The sequence below is a fragment of the Oncorhynchus masou genome, chromosome 29 (assembly GCF_036934945.1).
Source record: "Oncorhynchus masou masou isolate Uvic2021 chromosome 29, UVic_Omas_1.1, whole genome shotgun sequence".
NCBI classification, from domain to species: domain Eukaryota; kingdom Metazoa; phylum Chordata; class Actinopteri; order Salmoniformes; family Salmonidae; genus Oncorhynchus; species Oncorhynchus masou.
The window spans coordinates 40,790,919-40,814,128 of NC_088240.1; the positions used below are offsets into that span (position 1 = coordinate 40,790,919).

General features: G+C 43.0%; 1 protein-coding gene across 3 annotated transcripts in view; it reads right to left on the bottom strand.

Annotated features, from left to right (window-relative positions):
• LOC135519660 (myosin light chain kinase, smooth muscle-like) overlaps positions 1-23,210 on the bottom strand; it is a 94,775-nt gene that overhangs the window by 58,205 nt on the left and 13,360 nt on the right. For all 3 annotated transcript variants that reach the window (XM_064944903.1, XM_064944902.1, XM_064944904.1), the window contains exons 2-5: positions 19,704-19,840; positions 17,739-17,895; positions 4,571-4,778; positions 3,136-3,181 (exon numbers count right to left, since the gene is read on the bottom strand). In XM_064944903.1, the coding sequence (XP_064800975.1) occupies positions 3,136-3,181; positions 4,571-4,778; positions 17,739-17,891 (407 nt within the window). In that variant the 5' untranslated portion in view covers positions 17,892-17,895; positions 19,704-19,840. The remainder of the gene's footprint in view (positions 1-3,135; positions 3,182-4,570; positions 4,779-17,738; positions 17,896-19,703; positions 19,841-23,210) is intronic.

Below are 23,210 nucleotides of genomic sequence, written 5' to 3' on the forward strand. Positions count from 1 at the left end.
AAGAGAGACGCTCAAGTGTTTTAGTACTATATCTCTTGACACAATGATGAAAATAATAAATGGCCTCTAAACCTTCAAGCTGCATACTGGACCCGATTCCAACTAAACTACCGAAAGAGCTGCTCCTGTGCTTGGCCCTCCTATGTTGAACATAATGAATGGCTCTCTCTCCACCGGATGTGTACCAAACTCACCAGAAGTGGCAGTAATAAAACCTCTTGAAAAAGCCAAACCTTGACCCAGAAAAAAAAAATATATATATATATTTTTTTATTATTATTATTATTATTTATTTTTTAATCGCCCTATATCGAATCTTCCATTCCTCTCCAAATTCTTTGAAAAAGCTGTTGCGCAGCAACTCACTGCCTTCCTGAAGACAAATAATGTATACGAAACGCTTCAGTCTGGTTAGATCCCATCATAGCACTGAGACTGCACTTGTGAAGGTGGTAAATGACCTTTTAATGGCGTCAGACCGAGGCTCTGCATCTGTCCTCGTGCTCCTAGACCTTAGTGCTGCAGTTGATACTATGGATCACCACATTCTTTTGGAGAAATTGGAAACCCAAATTGCTCTACACGGACAAGTTCTGGCCTGGTTTAGATCTTATCTGTCAGAAAGATATCAGTTTGTCTCTGTGAATGGTTTGTCCTCTGACAAATCAACTGTAAATTTTGGTGTTCCTCAAGGTTCCGTTTTAGGACCACTATTGTTTTCACTATATATTTTACCTCTTGGGGATGTCATGCGAAAACATAATGTTAACTTTCACTGCTATGCTGATGACACACAGCTGTACATTTCAATGAAACATGGTAAAGCCCCAAAATTGCCCTCGCTAGAAGCCTGTGTTTCAGACATAAGGAAGTGGATAGCTGCAAACTTTCTACTTTTAAACGGACAAAACATAGATGCTTGTTCTAGGTCCCAAGAAACAAAGAGATCTTATGTTGAATCTGACAATCTTGATGGTTGTACAGTCGTCTCAAATAAAACTGAAGGATCTCGGCGTTACTCTGGACCCTGATCTCTTTTGACGAACATATCAAGACTGTTTCAAGGACAGCTTTTTCCATCTACGTAACATTGCAAAAATTAGAAACTTTCTGTCCAAAAATGATGCAGAAAAATGTATCCATGCTTTTCTTACTTCTAGGTTCGACTACGGCAATGCTCTACTTTCCGGCTACCCGTATAAAGCACTAAATAGTCTTCAGTTATTTAGCACTAAATATGGCTGCTAGAATCCTGACTAGAACCAAAAAATGTGATCACATTACTCCAGTGCCAGCCTCCCTACACTGGCTTCCTGTTAAGGCAAGGGCTGATTTCAAGGTTTTACTGCTAACCTACAAAGCATTACATGGGCTTGCTCCTACCTATCTTTCCGATTTGGTCCTGCCGTACATACCGACAAGTACGCTCCGGTCACAAGACGCAGGCCTCCTAATTGTCCCTAGAATTTCTAAGCAAACATCTGGAGGCAGGGATTTCTCCTACAGAGCTCCATTTTTATGGAATGGTCTGCTTAAACATGTGAGAGACGCACACTCGGTCTTAACCGTTGAAGTCTTTACTGAAGAATCATCTCTTCAGTAGGTCATATGATTGAGTGTAGTCTGGCCCAGGAGTGTGAAGGTGAACCGAAAGGCTCTGGAGCAACGAACCGACCTTGCCGTCTCTGCCTGGCCGGTTCCCCTCTCTCCACTGGGATTCTCTGCCTCTAACCCTATTACAGGGGCTGAGTCACTGGCTTACTGGTGCTCTTCCATGCTGTCCCTAGGAGGGGTGCATGACTTGAATGGGTTGAGTCACTGACGTGATCTTCCCGTCTGGATTGACGCTCCCCCTTGGGTTGTGCAGTGGCGGAGATCTTTGTGGGCTATACTCGGCCTTGTCTCAGGATGGTAAGTTGGTGGTTGAAGATATCTCTCTAGTGGTGTGGGGGCGTGCTTTGACAAAGTGGGTGAGGTTATATCCTGCCTGTTTGGCCCTGTCCGGGGGTATCATCGGATGGGGCAGTGTCTCCTGACCCCTCCCGTCTCAGCCTCCAGTATTTATGCTGCAGTAGTTTGTGTCGTGGGGCTTGGGTCAGTTTGTTATATCTGGAGTACTTCTGCTGTCTTATCCGGTGTCCTGTGTGAATTTAAATATGCTCTCTCTAATTCTCTCTTTCTCAGAGGACCTGAGCCCAAGGACCATGCCTCAGGACTACCCGGCATGATGACTCCTTGCTGTCCCCAGTCCACCTGGCCATGCTGCTGCTCCAGTTTCAACTGTTCTGCCTGCAGCTATGGAACCCTAACCTGTTCACCGGACGTGCTACCTGTCCCAGACCTGCTGTTTTCACCTCTCTAGAGACAGCAGGAGCGGTAGAGATACTCTCAATGATCGGCTATGAAAAGCCAACTGCCATTTACTCCTGAGGTGCTGACTTGTTGCAAATCTCGACAACTACTGTGAATATAATTATTTGACCCTGCTGGTCATTTATGACATTTGAACATCTTGGCCATGTTCTGTTATAATCCGCACCCGGCACAGCCAGAAGAGGACTGGCCACCCCTCATAGCCTGGTTCCTCATAGCCTGGTTCCTCCTTTCTAGGGAGTTTTTCCTAGCCACCGTGCTTCTACACCTGCATTGCTTGCTGTTTGGGGTTTTAGGCTGGGTTTCTGTACAGCACTTTGAGATATCAGCTGATGTAAGAAGGGCTACATAAATAAACTACATACATAAATTTGATTATCATTCGTCTGAGCAGCCGGTTCTCTGCACATATAGAATATACACATGTTCTGATCCGCACGTGCAAAAGCGTCGGCAAGCCCCTGATCTTTTTAGTGCAGCGGACTAAAGATCCCTCAAAAGTTGGATTCGCAGCCATATTTATTATACCAAGAAAGCATTTTGATGAACAATATTCTGAAAATAAAAACGACCAGAACGATGAAACAGGACAGTAAGGTTGATTTAAACACCACCATTTGCAAAGAAAGGATGCTCACCAAATGGCAACCTATTCACTATATTGTGCATTACGTTTGACAAGGGTGCATTGGGCTCTGGTCAAAAGTAGTGCACTATATAGGGAATTTGGTGCCATTTGGGACGCAGGCACATATACCTTACCCTGTTCTACTGGAGGAGGGGAGTCTGGATTTCTTCCCTGTGTTCCCTATGAGAGATGGAAAACACGCCTCAGATAATGAATAATTATAAACATCAGGATTCATCCCAAATGGCATCCTATTCCCTAAGCAGTGCACTATATAAGGAATAGGGTGCCATTGGGGAGACAGGGAATAGATTGCTGGTGCAAGTCCAGCAGCACGGGTGTAAATGAATGTGCACTGTGCAGTGTTGAAGAATGCTTCAGATCTCGCTGCAATGCCCCTTGTTACAGAGGTCATGCTCCATATGTATCTGCTAGTGTTCAGTGAGCAAGAGGTGCCTAAATAGCTGTTTACGATCTTGTAAAGCTTAACAAAATGTGGAGGACGTCTGAATGTTTACATACTTCTCCCTGGAAAGTAGTAGGTGCCAGGCCGCCTCTTTCATGCACAATGTAACCTAAGTATCCACAGTGTAAACATTGGAAATGCAAGAGGCACAGCTGGCATGGTATACACAAAGGAATTTGAAAATCTAAAAGTGTGCCAATAACACTTATCCTAACAGGAAGAAAAAGTTCCCGAAGCCTTCCATGTGGATATTATAATGGCAGCATCCCAAATGGCACCAGATTCCTTATTTAGTGCACTACTTTCGACCAGGGCTTATAGGGCTCTTGTCAAAACGTAGTGCACTATACAGTATAGGGAATAGGGGGACATTTGGGACAAAACCTCTGCTGGCTTAGCCATCGGTTACTCTAATGACTGCCGTCTGAACAGGGAAGTAGAAAAGTATTCAACCTTATTCTTACTATTACATAGAGTTAAAAACAGCACAAAAGACTATGTACAATACTTTTGACAGGACGTCTTGTATTTTACGGAGTAAAATAAAGGCGGTGCCATTAAAAATACTTGGCGCCGTCTTGGTTTAATTTCACATGAGGTATTGAGGCCGTGCACATGTCCCAGTCTACTGCCTATGCTACATTTCAAAGGAGATGCAATGGACCCTGTCCAATTATTATTTATTTGTATTTTTAGTTAACCTTTATTTAGAAAAAGGCAAGTTGATCAAGAACAAATTCTTATTTACAGTGATGGCCAAACCCTTGTGACGCTGGGCCAATTGTGAGCCGTCCTATGGGACTCCCAATCACGGTCGGTTATGATACACCCTGGAATCGAACCAGGGTCTGTAGTGACGCCTCTAGCACTGAGATGCAGTGCCTTAGACCGCTGTGCCACTCAGGAGCCCAATTGTCAACAGGCCATTCTATTATTTCTGATTGGCTGATGGAGAGGGTTAGGTTGCTTTCCAAATAGCACCCTGTTCCCTATATTGCACACAACGGACATTGCCTATTGCAGGCTCTGGTCAAAAGTAAAGCACTATATTAGGGAATGAGTGCCATTTGGGACACAGTTTTATCGGACAGCTGCGGCTGTACCTTCTATAGTGATCTCCACTGTGACCTGGCGGCTCCCAGCATCGTTGGCAGCCTCACACGTGTAACGCCCTGCATCCTCCTCCTGGACACCGTGTACCACCAGGCTGAAGGTTCCACGGCTGCTCTGTTCCATGACGAACCGCTCTCCAGCTATCACTGCTTTCCCATTCCTGGACCACGTAACATGGGGCTCAGGGTATCCTCTCACCTGGGGATAGATGGATGTACCTCAGTGGATTTTTAACATAGAGCATCAGTGGTTAATGGCCCTGGTTGAAAGAAAACAGTTGATAGGGTTAAAATCAGCAATAATATCCCTGTGAAGTGGCACGGTGGATTTCTCAGTGAGGAAGTAAAAAAAGTTGGTAGCGCTGCAATGTCCAGGAAGAGGCATTTATTTCGAGTGAGGATGGGAAGTAAATCATAGAAACATACAGTATGTACAATAAGCGCTTTCCATGACAGACTGACCAGGTAAAAGCTATGATCCCTTGTTGATGTCACTTGTTAAATCCACTTCGAAATCAGTGTAGATGAAGGGGAGGAGACCGGTTATAGAAGGATTTAGAAGGTTTGAGACAACTGAGACAAGGATTGTGTACGTGTGCCATTCAGACGGTGAATGAGCAAGACTAGAGATTTCAGTGCCTTTGAACAGGGTATGGTAGTAGGTGCCAGGCAGACTGCACAACAGTCTCCTGTGTGTCTCAGGAATGGCCCACCACCCAAACATCCAGCCAACTTGACAACAGTGGGAAGCACTGGAGTCAACATGGGCAAGCATCCCTGTGGAACATTTGACACCTTGTAGAGTCCATGCCGCGACAAATTGAGTCTGTTCTGAGGGCAAAATGGAGGGGTGCAACTCAATATTAGGAAGGTGTTCCTAATGTTTTGTACAGAGTGTATGTATCACATTCCCATGAACATAACACTATCATAATCAATAAACCGTTTCCATAAGCTGGTTTTAAATGAGCAGGTCAAAATATTAGGGCACGGACGGACACCAAGCTCCATGACAATCTCTATGCGGGCACAAAAAGCATAGTGTGTTCACATCCACCCTTTTCATTAGCATAATCTTCTCAATACAACTGGAGTCGGAGCACAGCAACTCACTGGGTGTGTGAAACTGACAATCTGTGGCCCATAGCCTAATTAAAGTGGATACAAAATCAATAATTAGATGTGAAAACAAAATGGACACGGCAAACAAGGATATTTACAAAAACACAAATGATAAACATTGATGTCGGTAACTAGCAAGCGAAATGGAAAGCTACCGATTACCCTTAACGTTTCTGACCTCCTCGAATACAAAAAAACACATTGGTTTTATTATCCCTGTGTTCTGGTTTCCAGCTAAGCCTAATTTCCTCAACTTCATTCCCCTTTCCTTAGTGCATAACTCAAGTTCTTAGTCCTTTCTGACGTTTCAATTATCCTTTTCCCGACATGGCCCAGGTCAGTAGCAATCACTCATCATGCCACTTGTCAACAGTGGAGTTACAACACTGGTGCTGAAACAGCACAGGAAGTTAACTAGCAAAAGTGAACAGGTACAGAAGATCTGTTAAACACCTCTAACTTTCCCCGGATCTCTGAAAGGAGCTTCCCACCTTTCTCCGATTCATCTCAGTTCTAGTTGACTTCACTAATCTCACTACAGCTTGTTTTCTCCGAAATCTTTGAAGCATCACAAATCTGCAGGCAGAGGCCACAGCTAATAAGGACAGGGGATGGGCACACTCTGTTTCCACTGGTGGCATGCCAACAATCCTCGTCTTGAACCCTGGGGATTTAAAACGTTGTATTTCGGAGGAGAACCATGGTAAACCCGAACTCTGCAATTACAAGCCCCTCGCAAAGACAACTTGTTTTGAATTAACAGAAAAAACTAAAGAGAAATGGACATTTTTAACCACTGCAACGGATTTCAGATTGAACATACAAATGAATAAGGTTCGACTGCTAGTAGAGAATAGAATGACTCCGTATGCCACCCGAAATTCTGAGGCAAGGTAAAGAAAACAGGCCCAGCCTCGCTCTTTAAAATCGGCCACTCACATTCCAGCCTGTCAAACTAGCCTCTCTCAGTTTCAATCAAATATTACCTCTGTTGTACCCAGTTCTCCGAAGGCTTGCCCAAAAATAGCAGTATTAAAGTCATTATTAAATCAAACAGACACTGGCATTTCCTTAACTCAGCTTCTTGAGGCTCAGTGCCACAGAAATTTCGAGCAGACTTCGGACTTCTCATTCCTAAAGCTTCTTGTGGTCCTCTCTGGGCCTCAAACATCCTGAATGAGCAAGTTCACATGCGGAGTATAGGAAAAACATTAGGTTGTTTACACACCAAGTCAAGTTTAAAAAATGCCAGAAAAACAGACAAGTACCAAGAGAAAAACGGGTTGAAAACAAAAAAGGTTGCGACAAGACTATGGTCCAATGCACTGGTAGCAGAGAGGCCCTGACTGCTGATCCACCCAGAACATACGAACCTTAGCTTCTAAAGACTACCAAAATATACCCAAGAGTGCAAGAAGGCGACAAGTAAAAAAAGGGAACAAAGCAAGGAATATTCTCTCTCGTTCTTGTTGAGTCATGCTACTGGAACCCAATGTATCACCACAACAAGGGTACTACTCGCTATAACAAGGCTAATACTTAAGGGATGAAAGCAGCCTTGTCCGTGAAATCCCCTCGTAATGAAGAGAGAAACTGATTAAAAAGGGAAGATGCAACGTTTGTTTCATTTTAATCATGTAAGCAGCGATTTCCAGTACTACCGTTTCCATGTGAAGAAACCAGAAAGGACATTTTGATCCCTCGCGTCTTCAGACCAGTCGCTGCACCAAATCAATAATGTCCCAAATAGCACCCTATTCCCTATTTAGTGCACTACTTCAGACCAGGGCTTTGGTCAAAAAGTAGTGGCGTATATGGAGAATAGGGTGCTATTTGGGACAAACCCCTGGTCTTTTTCATTCCCCAAGAAATAGGCCTATGGTTTATTTGTCCCAGTAATTCTCTAAAATGTCTTGTACTCAGAATGACTTTTCAACTTTGTATTCTGGAAGACACCTGTAGTGGATTACTGCTGGTGTTGGCCTCTGACGGAGACTCTAGGAGAAGAATTGTCCTCTGGCTCAACAGACATTCATAAGAACCTATTCATGTATTCCCACCTGCATTGTAGCATACATCACACAAAGTTGTGATTTCTACCACTGGACGGGGTCAGAATACAGTAAGTTTGGGTCCCAAATTGGCACACTATTCCCAGACAGAAAAAGTGATAACACTACAACCGAGCATTGTCTGGTCATTTGATGATGTTGAGTGATCAATACGTTGACTCTCCCAGTGCTGTGAATAGCCACAGTCCACATGATGGTGAGGAATCCCACATCACTTAAGGACACGGAGTTAATGTTTAGTCCTGAGCTAACATTCCATTGGAAGGAAAATAATGAAGTACTTAACTGATTGTTTCAACATTGAAACAACCTGATGTCTCCATCACATCAACCTTTTATTTTCCCTGGCTTCACTGACACGGTCAAGCCACACTGCCAAATAGCTGCTATGAATTACACATGCAAGAGACAAATCACCAGTGTTTAACTACCGTTCCTAACCAAGGCCAGTGGATGGATGAGACAAGGAAGACTGCCTTCAAAATGTAGCCAATGTGGACAATGGACACCATTAACCAATGTAACCAGCAGAAGAAGAAAGATGGCCGCTTCTCCAACACTGGTTAGAGAAGTGAGCGGAGCGGTGGAAAAGGGTGGAGCCGTGTAGGAATAGCCTAGCAGTGGTCCACATCTGCTTTCAATAGGCGAGCACTTTCAACCACCATCAGGTTTCTGGCAGCATACCTTTCACAGAGTTAACATGGAGCCTCCCTCGCATGCTGTTCCCCCTATATTTTCCTACTGGCTCGTAATTATGTAATATTGCATTCTTCTTCCCTTGGCAGGCCAATAAATGACTAGGAGCCTGGAGAGAGAGAGAGAGAGAGAGAGAGAGAGGCTAGAGCATGTCAGACGCCTGCCTCCATGCTGGTGGACATTCCTTGTCTTCACAGGAGCATCCCCTCTTATTGAAAACATGACAAAAAAACCACGCCTGCCGGGAAGGAAAAGGCCATGTCCTGTAAATGACAGGCAGCAGGACCAGATAACCTCAAAATGGGGACACTAGGCTGGTTCACTTGCTATTCTGTATACTTTTTAGGAGAGGATTCAATTATGCCACATCAAAAAACCTGAAGCGCCAGCCATTGACATACATTAACATTTTAGTCATTTAGAAGATGCTCTTTTACCAGAGTAACTTCCAGTACTGAGTGCATATATTTTCATAATGGCCCCCCCCCCCCCGCAGGAATTGAACCCACAACCCTGGCGTTGCAAGCTCCATGCTCTGCCAACTGAGCCAGGCAGGACACTGATTTATACATCAATGTTCTCCAACTCTGATCTGGTAGAGCTTCTGGTTTTTCTTGTCCATTGAACCTCAGAGAGGAGACAGCACAAACATCCCTCTGCAATGAAACCTAGCAGAGCCAGTCGCTCCCCTGGGCCAAGACCGGAGACAAATCATCGTTGCAACTCTAACTCCTTCCAGAAGCAGGACAGATACTATCTGGTCATCTGCATCGGGCTGAAACACTGACTAGAGTAGAATATGCACAGATCTGCCAAAAGAGAAATCAAGTTTCCCCTACGCAACACAGAACATTTGAAAAGGCTTCAATCTGGACGAGCATAAGAATGGCACCCGACACTATACTGCCTATGGGCCCTGGTCAACAGTAGTGCACTGTATAGGGAATGGGCTGCATTTGGGACGCAGCCGTAAGGAGAGAGAGGTGATGAATATTGCCTTCAGTAGTGATGGATGCTGCCTGGGACAGCAACAGAACCAAGTAACAAACTCCCTGACACATTACCTCCTCCTGGGAGCCGGGAAACATCTGTGCACTTGATACCCTTGTTTTGAAGGACTGTAAATCGTAGGTGGTGGGAGGCCGCCTCAAGTGTGTGTGTGTGTGTGTGTGTGCGTGCCTGTAGCATTTGGCTGGCAGATGTCGGAGGTGTTTTATCACATCGGTACTAAAGAACCTATCGTCTTAGGGTTGAACACAGTACCCACACAAACTTTATTATTATTTATTATTATTATTAAATCTAAAATTCCTTCACCAAGATTCTCTCACAGCACACAAATATGTGTTTAGCACTGTCCCATTTTTCAGGTACTACTGTAAAACTGCCCAAAATGTAATAGTTGGAGGAGATACATTCTGCATTGTTTCAGCTCATCCAAGCAGAACTGGAGCTGACTGGGTTCTGTTCCAGCAGCTCTGAAAAAAACTACTCCTGAGGAAGCAAGTCACAAGACTAAGACATTTTAACCCCTATGAACACGCATTCCATAGATCTACCGTCTCAGCACATGACCTGGATTCAAATATTATTTGAATTCTTTCAGATACTTTGAGCATCTGCTCTAGCCTGCCTGGAGTTGCAGATGGGCGGAGTTGACCGTTTCTGGGACTATTTTATTGGTCCATTAAGCCATGCAATCTCAGTCAAGCACAGATCAAGTGTTTGAAATTATTTCAAATAGTATTTGAACCCAGGTCAGCTCAGCACTGGACAGTCAGGCTGCACTAAATCAGACACTGCACTGCTGGCTCTCCTCCTCTCCTAACCAGCACGTCACCTCATCACAACCAACCGATCGCTCACGAAAGGATTACGAAGTGACGTGTAAAGGAGGAGAGGCTCGACTGTCTTCAAAACAAAAAATACACATCCTTCAAAATACATTGGTTAGACGTTGGATTCATCGTTAGTTTGATATCAACAGTAATGTCTCATATTTAGCGGTATTGGAAATGCCGAATTGTGTTAGAATCAGACACACATTACTGTACGAAGGTTAAAACGGCAGAACAATAAAACGTGACAGAAAGAGCTAGAGACTTACAGCGGAAGGTATTGTTATTGTTGGGCCAATGTGCAGCACGGGACTGCAAGTGAGGAACAGATATAGGTGTCTGTGTTTAGGAACTTTAAATAAGTTTTTTTTTAATCCATGCTTATTAAAGCACCATATACCACCCACCACTACGACCTGTATGCTCTAGTCGGCAGGCCCTCGCTACATATTCGTCGCCAGACCCACTGGCTCCAGGTCATCTACAAGTCCATGCTAGGTAAAGCTCCGCCTTATCTCAGTTCACTGGTCACGATGGCAACACCCACCCGTAGCACGCGCTCTAGCAGGTGTCTCTCACTGATCATCCCTAAAGCCAACACCTCATTTGGCCGCCTTTCGTTCCAGTTCTCTGCTGCCTGTGACTTATACGAATTGCAAAAATCGCTGAAGTTGGAGGCTTTTATCTCCCTCACCAACTTCAAGCATCTGCTATCTGAGCAGCTAACCGATCGCTGCAGCTGTACATAGTCTATCGGTAAATAGCCCACCCAATTCTACCTACCTCTTCCCCATACTGTTTATATTTATGTACTTTTCTGTTCTTTTGCACACCAATATCTATACCTGTACATGACCATCTGATCATTTATCACTCCAGTGTTAATCTGCAAAATTGTAATTATTTGCCTACCTCCTCATGCCTTTTGCACACAATGTATAGACTCTTTTTTCTACTGTATTATTGACTTGTTAATGGTTTACTCCATGTGTAACTCTGTGTTGTTGTCTGTTCACACTGCTATGCTTTATCTTGGCCAGATCACAGTTGCAAATGAGAACTTGTTCTCAACTAGCCTACCTGGTTAAATAAAGGTGAAATAAAAAATAAAATAAAAATGGGCCAGAACAGAAGTGACCCAGACAAGCAGTCTGCCTGGGGGAAGTATTTCCATTGTCTGTTTTTACCAGTAAAGCTTTATTAGCGATATTCAAGTTAGCTGTACTTAAAAGTCATCTCAATATCACAAATGGGTGACTATACCCAAAATGAACCCATAGAATTACATAGTAGGATCTCTATATATGAACCTACAGTATATGATCAGTATCTCAGACCAGAGGGCTATAATGGGGTTCTACAAGAACAAGTTCCCCCACCCCCAAACTTGTGCCCCTTCAAATGCAACAGTTGGTTCTATGCTCTCGGGAAACAGTGCCAGACTTAACCCCTGTAGGTCTAAGCCCTTAAAAATCGCAATATATACAAAGCTAACATATGGAATTGTTTTAAGATGGTCATAAAATGTATAATTGAGCCATTTGCTTTACTGCTATAGGCCATAGAAACGCATTGAATAGAACGTGAATAAATGGCAAAAAATTAAGTCATAACTGTCCGATATCCGAGAGATATAAGAAAACTCACGGGGGGGGGGGGCATTGCTGTCAATGACCAGACTTGTTCAGTGCAGCTATTTTCAGGCCATCTCAAAGTTTTCAGAGGAATTCAATGGTGTGCTTCCTTACATTATGTCAAGAGTCTGTCGTGATGGCAGTCAGAACTGTGTATCCTTTTTTAGCATGGGAATTATGAGGGTGAGACTTACTTGGATCCAGGGTAACTTTCCCCAAATTCCCAGGTTTTCCAGAAATCACAGTTGGAAGATTCCAGGAATCCGAAAGAAATAAGCAGGAAATCTGGAATCCTTCAACAAGGATTTCTGGAAATCCTGGGTTTTCACAGGAAGTTACCAGAATTTTGCAACCATAAATAGGATCCTTATGATTTTCCCCCTATTCACATTTCATCCAATACAACTGGAATCTGTTAAGATCTTAAATACATTTCTAGACAAATGAAAATAAACCCGCAGATTAGGGCGACGCAGAGGGGAGTGGTAAGTTTCCTGTATGAGTGATTTAGACATGTGGAGCACCACAGGTAGCAGTGGTGGGCCACACATGTTATCAACTATGTACGTAACAAGTCTGTATATAAAGCTAAACAAGGTGGTATATTTGTCTAGCAATCAAGAACCTGCAGTGGGTTTAACAATGTTTTTTTTTTTTCATCAAATACTCAAACCATGACATCACTTCTATGGCCATCAGCCTGCTCCTAGGGTTGTTGTGGAAGCCAGGCTAACTCAGGGCAAGCAGCTATTTTGGCCACTGTTAATCTGGACTCGATGGACCTGTGGTGCTCTGTGGTGTTAAGCATCTGTGACCACAGCTAAATGGATTCTGACAGAGCGTCTGAGGTAGAGTGGCTGGACACAAAGCCAGTTCAGTTCTCCTCTCCGACGCACCCAGCAGTCCCAGGCGTTCAGCTTCATACTCCAGCCCTGGCTCCAGCCCCGGCTCCAGACAGCAGTGGCAGGTTCTGCAGCAGCATTTATCATTTCAATTTCCTCTGCCTTACCCGCTGTGTTTTAGGAGCAGACCACAAGGGTTTGCGGGCAGCGAGAGTAATCAGAGCACCATGAGACATTCGGGAGGCAAAATCTACAGAATGTGGAAGCTCATTGATGGCTACACATACGCAAAGATGGTCAATTAGAGAACACGGACAAAGTTGAAGACAGGGGAGAGTTTTTACAGTCCCATTGCATCTTAGCCAAGAGCACTGGTTGGTTTAGGTACAACATTTAAAAAAAACACAGTTTGGATTAGGGCTGACCCCATTTAGTCGACTGGTCGATTGTTTGGTCGATAGGATGTTGGTTGACCAAGATTTTTTTTGTCGAGTAGTGGCAAATATACAGTAGTCTGAGAGTATGAGATACATATTATGTACAGTACCAGCCAAAAGTTTGGACACACCTACTAATTTCCTTTATTTTTATTATTTTCTGCATTGTAGAATAATAGTGAAGATATCAAAACTATGAAATAACAAATATGGAATCATGTAGTAACCAAAAAAAAAAAGTGTTAAAACAAATTTAAATATATTTTATATTTGAGACTCTAAAGTAGCCACCCTTTGCCTAGAAGACAGCTTTGCACACTCTTAGAATACTCTCAACTAACTTCATGCAGAGCTCACAACCTAGGCTACACTTGTGAGAAAAACGTTTTGGTTTATTTAAATTTCATATACGAGTTGTCAATTTATTAATTGTTTTGTTTGGAGCACTCATGAGTAAGGACACGCACTTGATTCCCCATAGAAATAGGCCTAGGCTACCAAGCCTGCGCGTTACAACAAGGTAACCTGCCTAAATAACTACTGACCCATAGCACTCACGTCTGTAGCCATGATGGGCTTTGAAAGGCTGGTCATAAACACCCTTATCCCAGAAACCCTAGACCCACTCCAATTTGCATACTGCCCCAACAGATCCACAGATGATGTAGTCTCTATTGCGTTCCACACTGCCCTTTCACACCTGGACAAAAGGAACACCCGTGAGAATGCTATTCATTGACAACAGCTCAGCGTTCAAAACCATAGTTCCCTCAAAGCTCTAATCACTAAGCTAAGGACCCTGGGACTAAACACCTCCCTCTGCAACTGGATCCTGGACTTCCTGACAGCCCGCTTCTGCCACGCTGATCCTCAACACGGGGCCCCTCAGTGGTGCGTGCTCAATCCCCTCCTAATTGCACTCCCAAACGCAACTCCAACACCATCATTAAGTTCTGATGACGCAACAGCGGTAGGCCTGATCACCGACAACGATGAGGTGGTCAGAGAACTCAACGTGATCAAAACAAAAGGAGCTGATTGTGGACTACAGGAAAAGGAAGACCGAGTACGCCCCCATCCTCATTGATGGGGTTGCAGTGGAGCAGGTTCAGAGCTTCAAGTTCCTTGGCATCCACATCACCAACTATCATGGCCCAGTACATCACTGGGGCCAAGCTTTCGGCCATCCAGGACCTCTATACCAGGCGGTGTCAGAGGAAGTCCATAAAGATTGTCAAAAACTCCAGCCACCCTAGTCATAGACTGTTCTCTCTGCCTCCCGCACGGTAAGCGGTACCGGAGCGCCAAGTCTAGGTCAAAGAGGCTTCGAAACAGCTTCTACCCCAAACCATAAGACTCCTGAACAATTTCTTCAAATGGCTACCCAGACTATTTGCATTGTCCCCCACCTCTTCTACACTGCTGCTACTCTTATTATCTATGCAGTCACTTTAGCTCAATATACATGTACATATTATCTCAATTACCTTGACACCGGTACCCCCTGTATAAAGCCTCGCTATTGTTATTTTACTGCTGCTCTTTAATTGTTACTTTCATCTCTTACTTTTTTAAGGTATTTTCTTAAAACTGCATTGTTGGATAAGGGCTTGTAAGTAAGCATTTCACTGTAACGTCTACACCTGTTGTATTCGGTACATGTGACTACTAACATTTGTTAAAGTGTGAGTCTGCATGTGTGAATGCATGTATGTTTGTGTCTGTGTTTGATTTGATAAATGTGCCCATTTGGGGATCTAATACTATTTCTGATTGTTTTAGCTCACCATCACTGTGGAGCTTCTCAAAGTAATTTGTTCTTCACCTCATACAGCAAGTAAACAAACGTTTTTAAATCAATTGAGAATAGTTCCTCAACGCAGGCTATTTGAAAAATCTTTCCAGCGCTCTCCCTTTCAATAACCAGAGCATGAAAGGAGAAAAACAATGTAATGCTCTGATGGAAACGTCATAAAACAGGCCTACCTGATTACTTCTTATCCCTTGCGCAAATAGCCTACAGCTGTGTCGATCTGTCAGGAGGTCACTGGCGCAGGAAACTGAGGGCCCAGAATATTTTATACAATGTTGCTAGCAAGTCAATAACTGATACAAAGGTTTCAAGTTATTTGCAGACAGGCCAAGTCTAGCCAATGTGATTTAAGGGATATTTATTTTTTTATCCGGATATTTTCTTACCTGCGGGCTGCTATGTTAGAAGATACTTTGACATTTTCATTTAGATATCATTTTGATTAATCATTTGACATTGATTCTGAGATATGAAGACTTAATTAGAAATTATATTCAACTGTTCCATGAAAATATGCTTATGAAAATCATAACTGGCACGCAGATCAGTAGCAATGGTACGATAACTTGGTACTCCAAATGGAAAAAGGTTGCAGACCGCTGGTGTAGCCTATTACAGGCAACTTCAGGAGCTTAATAGCACAATCTGCATAGGCCAGCAGCGGAGGTGGGGTCTGAACAGGTTTTGTTCTTCTTGTTAGACTATATTGATCTCTGGCTCACTCTTTAGTCATTTGTGTGTCTTCATTTCGGTGCTTAAAGCATCAGACAAGATCAGTAGCTTACATTTAGCTAATTTTATTCAAATATATATGTAAAACTGCATGTTTAAATATTTTGACCAAACGATTGGTCGAAAGAACAGACGACTCTCGATCGACTACAATTATATACGTTATTTTTTATTAGGGACAGCCCTAGTTTGGATCTTGGATGCTGATTGGTCGAAAGGCATTATAATTATGGACAATATTCCTCTGCAAATGCCTGATAACGGTTCCATCAATTATCACATCTCTCCTTTAAGACTTTACTGTTTCATTTCATTCACCGGATGCAATTCAAATTCATAACATGGGTGCTAGAAACCAATTCGATGCTTCACATCAGACTCAAAATCAGCGACAGAGAAGCCAAATGAAAACCAGGCAGATGGGTAGAGAGGAGGTGAACACAAAGTTACAGGAGTCTGCTTTCTGTAACAATACAGTCTTGTTAATTACATATCCTTTTCAATCTAAAAGAGACATCCCACTCAATGCATTGCCATAACACCGCCATCATGGCTTTAAAGAAATAGTCCACCCAAAATACAAAATGTTATAAAACGTTAGCATCTGGAGACAGTGGCCAGATAACCAAAGTCTGATTACACAGTAAGGAAACCAATATGTCATTTTGTAATTTGGGTGAGATATCCCTTTAACATGGAAAGCAGTGGGGAGACATTACAAGAACTGAGACATCTGAAGAGCAGGGGTGTCCTACTGGAGGGGGGAGGGGGGAGGGGGTCAAAACATGTCAAGGGGATATGGAGCGTTTCCAAACATGGAGCAATGCCACTGGAGAGTTGGTGTAGCTTGAGTGCGATGTGCAGTGGACAGTGTAAATCATGCATGTTTGGGGATAAGAAATACATAGACAACAAACCCACAGTCTCCAGGTATAGGCATGAAATGAAAAAAGTATTCTTTAGAAATGCATTGCGTGGTCCTGTGTGCCTCAGCAGGTAGAGTATGGGTTCAATTCTCACTAGGGGCCAACCATGGGGCGGCAGGGTAGCCTAGTGGTTAGAGCGTTGGACTAGTAACCGGAAGGTTGCAAGTTCAAACCCCCGAGCTGACTGTTTGTTCTGCCCCTGAACAGGCAGTTAACCCACTGTTCCTAGGCAGTCATTGAAAAAAAGAATTTGTTCTTAACTGACTTGTTAAATAAATAAATACAAAAATGTAGGCATTCACGACTAAGTAACTTTGGGCCTGCTGAATGGCACACGTTATATTTCTCTTCTTGACTAGCATTTCACCCATGATAGACCTTTAATCTACCTACGGAACATCCACCCAATTTGTGCCTGTTTAAAGTGCCTGTTTAAAAGTATAGCCTACGACTTATCGGTTTGGAAACTTTAAAACACTTTGGGGCAGAGATTTCTTCCTTTGATAGGATAACAATGAACCATGCAAGAATCCGATGGAAAATTTGGAAATTCAAGCAGTCTTCTCCAAAAGGACCATTGGGATAAATCAAGAGTGTCTAAATGACTAAAATATAATCTAAATGTAAGTACCGTCTGTCAACCTCAGTTACATGTTGGGAAAAGCATTCTCAGACTACTGTTTTTGTACAAAGCCTGCTTGCTCTTCCATGGCCACATCGAGTCAGCTGATAACCGGCGACTGATGCCCAATCCCAAATCAACCCCTAAAACCCAGGTGATGCCCAAGGAGTGCTCAGTGAACAGCACAGTAAGGAGTCTTGGCACAGCCTCAGTCTGCTCACAGGAGGTGAGGCTCAACGTCAGGCCTTGACCCAAGAGCAACAAGTCCGCCTCAGCACCTCCACTCCGAACACAATGAAAATGATGCAACATGCAGAACTCACACAAGCTGGGGCGGGTTGAAAAGAAACAGATATAACCAGTACAACGTCAGGAGGATAGAAGGTGATTTTGAGAGGGGGAAGTGGAGAGCGAGAGATCCATACCTTCCCATCCAGCCGCGCTGTCCCTCCCAGACTGACCCGGGCATTGCGGGGTGGGAGAGTGAAGGCTGGAGGATCCTGACTTGGAGAACCTCGGCCTTGTGTCAGGCTGGTCTTGGAGATCCGCGTTGTTGTCACAATCTGCACATCCCCCATATTTCTGTAAAGGATATAATGACTTTTTGTCAATTGTTTTGATAATGTACTTCATTTTTATAGGATGCATCCCAAATGGCACCCTATTCCCTATGTAGTGCAGTGGACCAGGGCCCATAGAAGACTGTATAGGGAATAATGTCCCATTTGGGGCACAGCTACAGGCTGTTGGAATTCACATACTAATTCTATTTGAAGTGATTCCTGTCTCTATATACCATCAACCATCTAGTTTCTTGCCAAATCCGTATCAACCCTAATAACCCTAATAAAAAAAAAGGGTCATCCATTGACTCACAGTCATTACTTTAGCAGTTTTGAGCTTGTTATTCTTAGACACCCTCGCTTAGCTTTGGCAAGCCGTAACTTCGCTGTGGAAGTAGTTAAGGAAATATTAGAAAATAACTGCAACTTCCCTTTCCTGACGTTTTGGGGGAAATACCTCCCATGTTTTAGACACCTTTTCAGCCTCCACCATAAACCAACAGTCAAACAAGCGACAAAGCAAAATAAGTAACAGAAAAAAATGCTCCCTGTCTTCGACAACCACAATATTTGACTACTCAAAGTTCACTGGATTGCAGCACATGCGCTCTCGCGCTCTAGGTGGCCAACACTCATCCCTGTGAATCTCATCTAATCTAATACATTAGAATAACTAAATAAGCATAACACCCACATACGGTCAGTCGGAAATATGCCATTGGTCATTGTGTATCCCGTCTGTGGGATGTGTTATAATCAGCACTCTCTCAATAGAGGAGTTGGGACCACCAAGGAGGGACAAGTAGAAGTGATTTAATCGTGGCTGTTTTCAGAGGTTTGATGTCTGATTCGGGTATAAACACAGGGCCCTCAGACTTGCAGACTGCAAGCCATATGAAGCCGCAGCTGGAGCCCCTTGAGAACGAACGTGAGAGGAGCGAAAGGATTTGAGAATTCATGACTAAATGTTCCTTTGTGAAAATGGGAGAGAGGGAAAAAAAAGCTACTGCGGTTTTAACAGCAGTGGCTGTAAAGTGTCAAAAACAACACATTTGAGTTTAGCCTTTATTTTAATACAATTCATATCCCCACCTCTACACAATGCCACCCAACATCACATGGGATTAGTAATGTCAAAACAGCTGCTTAATTGATGTGGCGTGTCGTCAAGGCCTCTTGCTCTTTCGGTGTTGTGAGACAGGTGTCAGTTCAGGGTCACTGAGGGGCTCTGCAGTGTGATTTTGGTTGGGGCCCTGGTCAAAAATAGTGCACTGTAGACAATAGGGAGCCATTGGGTTATTACCTCACAGAGACCAGTAATAGTATGACACATTCAGAACGGGTCGGCTATGAGATTGACATGCTCTGCCCCGAAACAAAAGCCTCACACCCATTAAGGACGAAGATGAAGGATTTAACTTGAGCTCAGAGCACAACTGCTAGCTCATTTAATATGTAATGTGACTAACAAAAAGAAGCATGGCGGGCCCCAAAGTGAATGCAGTCTACCGGCAACATTTACTAATGCATCATAGCCTATTCACCTGTATCTGGAAGTAATTCAAGTCTCACAGTTGATCAGACCATGTTGCGATACCATGTCGGCAACATAAGAATTCAAATAGAATCTTTGCTCAGCAGTGACCCCATACGACGATACTGCATGATATTTGCCCTGCACGTTAGCTGACGTCACCATACGCCGTGTTGCATTCTCACTTTCATGTCAACACTAGAAAACAGTTAATAAAACATTCAAACAATTAAGAAAGCTTGCGCAACAGAAAGAGAGAAGGGAAACAAATCAGAGAGAAGCCGCTGACTCACTGTGTATTCTCGTGGTGGGCTGGCTTCGCAGTCGGAGGGGGCAGTGGTGGATCAAGGCCTGCTTCTGTTTAGTGTTCAGGAAGCCTGATGCTTGCTAGTTGGCTGCCCCGGGGCTGGGTTTGTGTGCGTCCCAACTCCTTTTTTTTTTCCATGGAGAAAATGAGTGTATTAGGTAGGAACACATTAAGGTACAGTAGGGCTGTTAGGACAAACAGAGCCGCACATCTTTACATGGACTAAGAGACTGATTGGTTGATTAGTTTATTGATTGATTGAATTTAAAAACAATGAAGCCAAAAGAAGGCCGATGTCCATTGGGGTTCTTTAGGGTGCATTCGATGTTACTTTATAGCCTGTCATTATTCAACTAACACAACATCATATTAAACAAGTCTATCAGGGAACACATGGTGCTTCTGTTCAGCTCCAAATCAAAAGGAAAATGAGGAAAAACTGATGTGGACAACATTGGAGAACATAACCTCAGGTGGAATCTAAACATGTGTTTGGTGAGGACTTCAAAATGTAAACAGTGGTGTTGCATGTGTCGACTTCCCAGCATCCACGGCGTTAACGTAGAGACCATTTTATCTGAGAAAACACTTAAATTAGACAGGATGTGCAAGGCCTATAATAACCATAAGCGTGAAAGTTCATTTGCTGTATAAACCATCAAAATATTCCATGCACATACATTGACAAAAAGGTTGGGCACAGACAATTCAATGTCGATTCCATGTTGGTTCAACGTAATATCATTGAAATGACGTGGAAACAACGTTGATTCAACCAGTGTGTGCCAAGTGTGTAACTAATGCATTATTATTCTGCCTACATCCCAAATGGCACCCTACATAGGGTGCTGGTCAAAAGTAGTGCACTATTGGCTCTGGTCAAAAGTAGTGCACTATATATGGACTATGGGGGCATTTGGGACATACACTGTAATCCCTTACCAGGATGCCATGTTGCTTTTCCAAATATTAAAAAATAACAATGGGTTACTATCAGCAAAGCCACAGCCAGGCCTGTGTTTCATTAATCCTTTCTTAGAACAACAAGATAGGGATGTTGGTGCTTTATCAGTTGACACATTGCAGAGTGTATATTCAGAGCTTCACAGTCTGTTTGACCAATCATGTTTTGCATGGCCCTGAAACAAAACATGAATCATAACATTGACCATGTCGAATGTGAGTTAAGGTTCATACCCTTTCGAAGCCAATATCAATACCAATAAAACATGGAATATAGTTTAGCAAGGCAAATGAAAAATACTTGCGATAGCTGACGGAAGAAACACCACAAAAAAGGTGCCGCTGCTATAGTGCTAATCCACAGGAATATTGGTTCTATCCACAGTACCCCAATAGCAAAGATCCTAACATCTAAGGGTTAAGTCACTGAGATGCATATCTGGAACACCTGGCTGGGAGAGATGTACTCCTTCTCCGTTTAGGTTTGGGGCTCTCTTTTGCACCGGTGTTAGCAATAAGCAAACACCTCAGACGTTTACATGGCCATGGGGTCATTCACCTTCGCCGAAGGCCATTAGGGTGTAGTGCTCAGTGATTAACTGAAATGTGGGTTCTTTTTCGTTTAAAAAAAAACTAATAGATCGACATCGGTTCAGTTATTTGAATTGAATTTTGTGCATTTTTTCTTCTTCTGTGAGTTGAATACACCGTTTCTCTAGAGATAAATAAGATCAAGCCCGAACTGTGCGGTATAGTAAGCGATTTGTAGTTTCCAACAGGCCAATATCCTAATAGTCTAGTGCAGAACATGATAATTAACTACAATGACCATAATCCATTGCACGCCTACTTGTCCGGTCTGTGTGGGGGCAGACACAGCGAGGGAGAGAAGAGACAGAAGATGCAAGATCAAGAGGGATGGAGAACAGTACCTTCATGAGGCATCTCTACCTGAAAATACATGATCTAAGTGATGTCTTTTTTACTTTCAAGAACTACCGAAATAGTGATTTTGTCAGACAGCATAGGCAGCAGCTCTATAGAGATGAGAAACAAAATAATGAAGTATTTTTCAAAATAAATAACAAAAGTCACCCTATAAAACAAATGGAATATGCACAACAACTGAAATATTTTATTCAAGTAAAGTGATGTAAATAAATGGTTATTAAGTGATAAGCAGTAATGGACAGTCAGTACCTTAAATGTACCATCATAGTACATTTATTAATTGTTTTATTCTGTGTCGTTACAGAATTCATGTTAAAAAAATATTGAAACCGAAAACCGTGATTATTTTTCAATAATCTAAACGAAACCGAACCAATCTCAAAAAGCACTTATTGACACAAACCATCATACCCTGTTCAAAAGGTTCTTCAATATTTTGTCTTGCCTATACATCCTCTGAATGGCACACATACACAATCCATGTCTCAATGGTTTCAAGGGTTAAAAATCCTTCTTTAACCTGTCTCCTCCCCTTCATCTACACTGATTGAAATGGATTTAACAAAGTGACATTAATAAGGGATCATAGCTTTCACCTGGTCAGTCTCATGGAAAGAGCAGGTGTTCCTAATGTTTTGTACACTCAGTTTCTAAGGAAATAGGAGGGTGCTGTTTCAGACAACCTGTGGACTGAAAACACCTGGAATCCCACAGTTAAAAAGTTACTGTTTTGGCCACTATCAAAAATAGCTGTCTAAACGTTACTGTACCTCAGTCAAATAACCAGTAAATCAAATGTTTTGGGACCCGTGAATGAAACCAACTAGCAGTTAAAGAGATATTATTTTAAATTAGGCAAGATCGGCTGGGGATCATTTTATGTGTTGCACAGTGTTTATTGTCAGCCCACGCGGCGAAGGGCTTATCACATTGAACATTCAACTGCGCAACAGAACATGGCGGAACTCAAGGTCAGACCCATAGAGGAAATGTAACAATATCAGAAGCAACACGTAAGTGTGTCGGGAATGGGACATTTCTGCTAGAAATATACACTGTACTCAGCAACTACCATAAGTGGACAATTGACACAGCCCATGACTCACCAGGATGATATGAACAGGGGCCTGCAGTCAAATATACTGAACAAAAATATAAATGCAACATTTTAAAAGATTTTACTGAGTTACAGTCTAAGGAAATCAGTCAATTGAAATACATTCATTAAGCCCTGATCTATAGATTTCACATGACTGGGAATACAGATATGCATCGGTTGGTCACAGACACCTTAAAAAAAAAGGTAGGGGCGTGGTTCAGAAAACCTGCCAGTATCTCGTGTGACCACCATTTGCCCCAGCAAACCGCTCACCCACACGATGCCATACATTTGCTCTGCGGTTGTGAGACCGGGTGTACTTACTGCCAAATTCCCTAAAACAACATTGGAGGCGGCTAATGGTAGAGATATTAACATTAAATTCCCTGGCAATAGCTCTGGTGGACATTCCTTCAGTCAGCATGCCAATTGCACACTCCCTCAAAACTTGAGACATCTGTGGCATTGTGTTGTGTGACA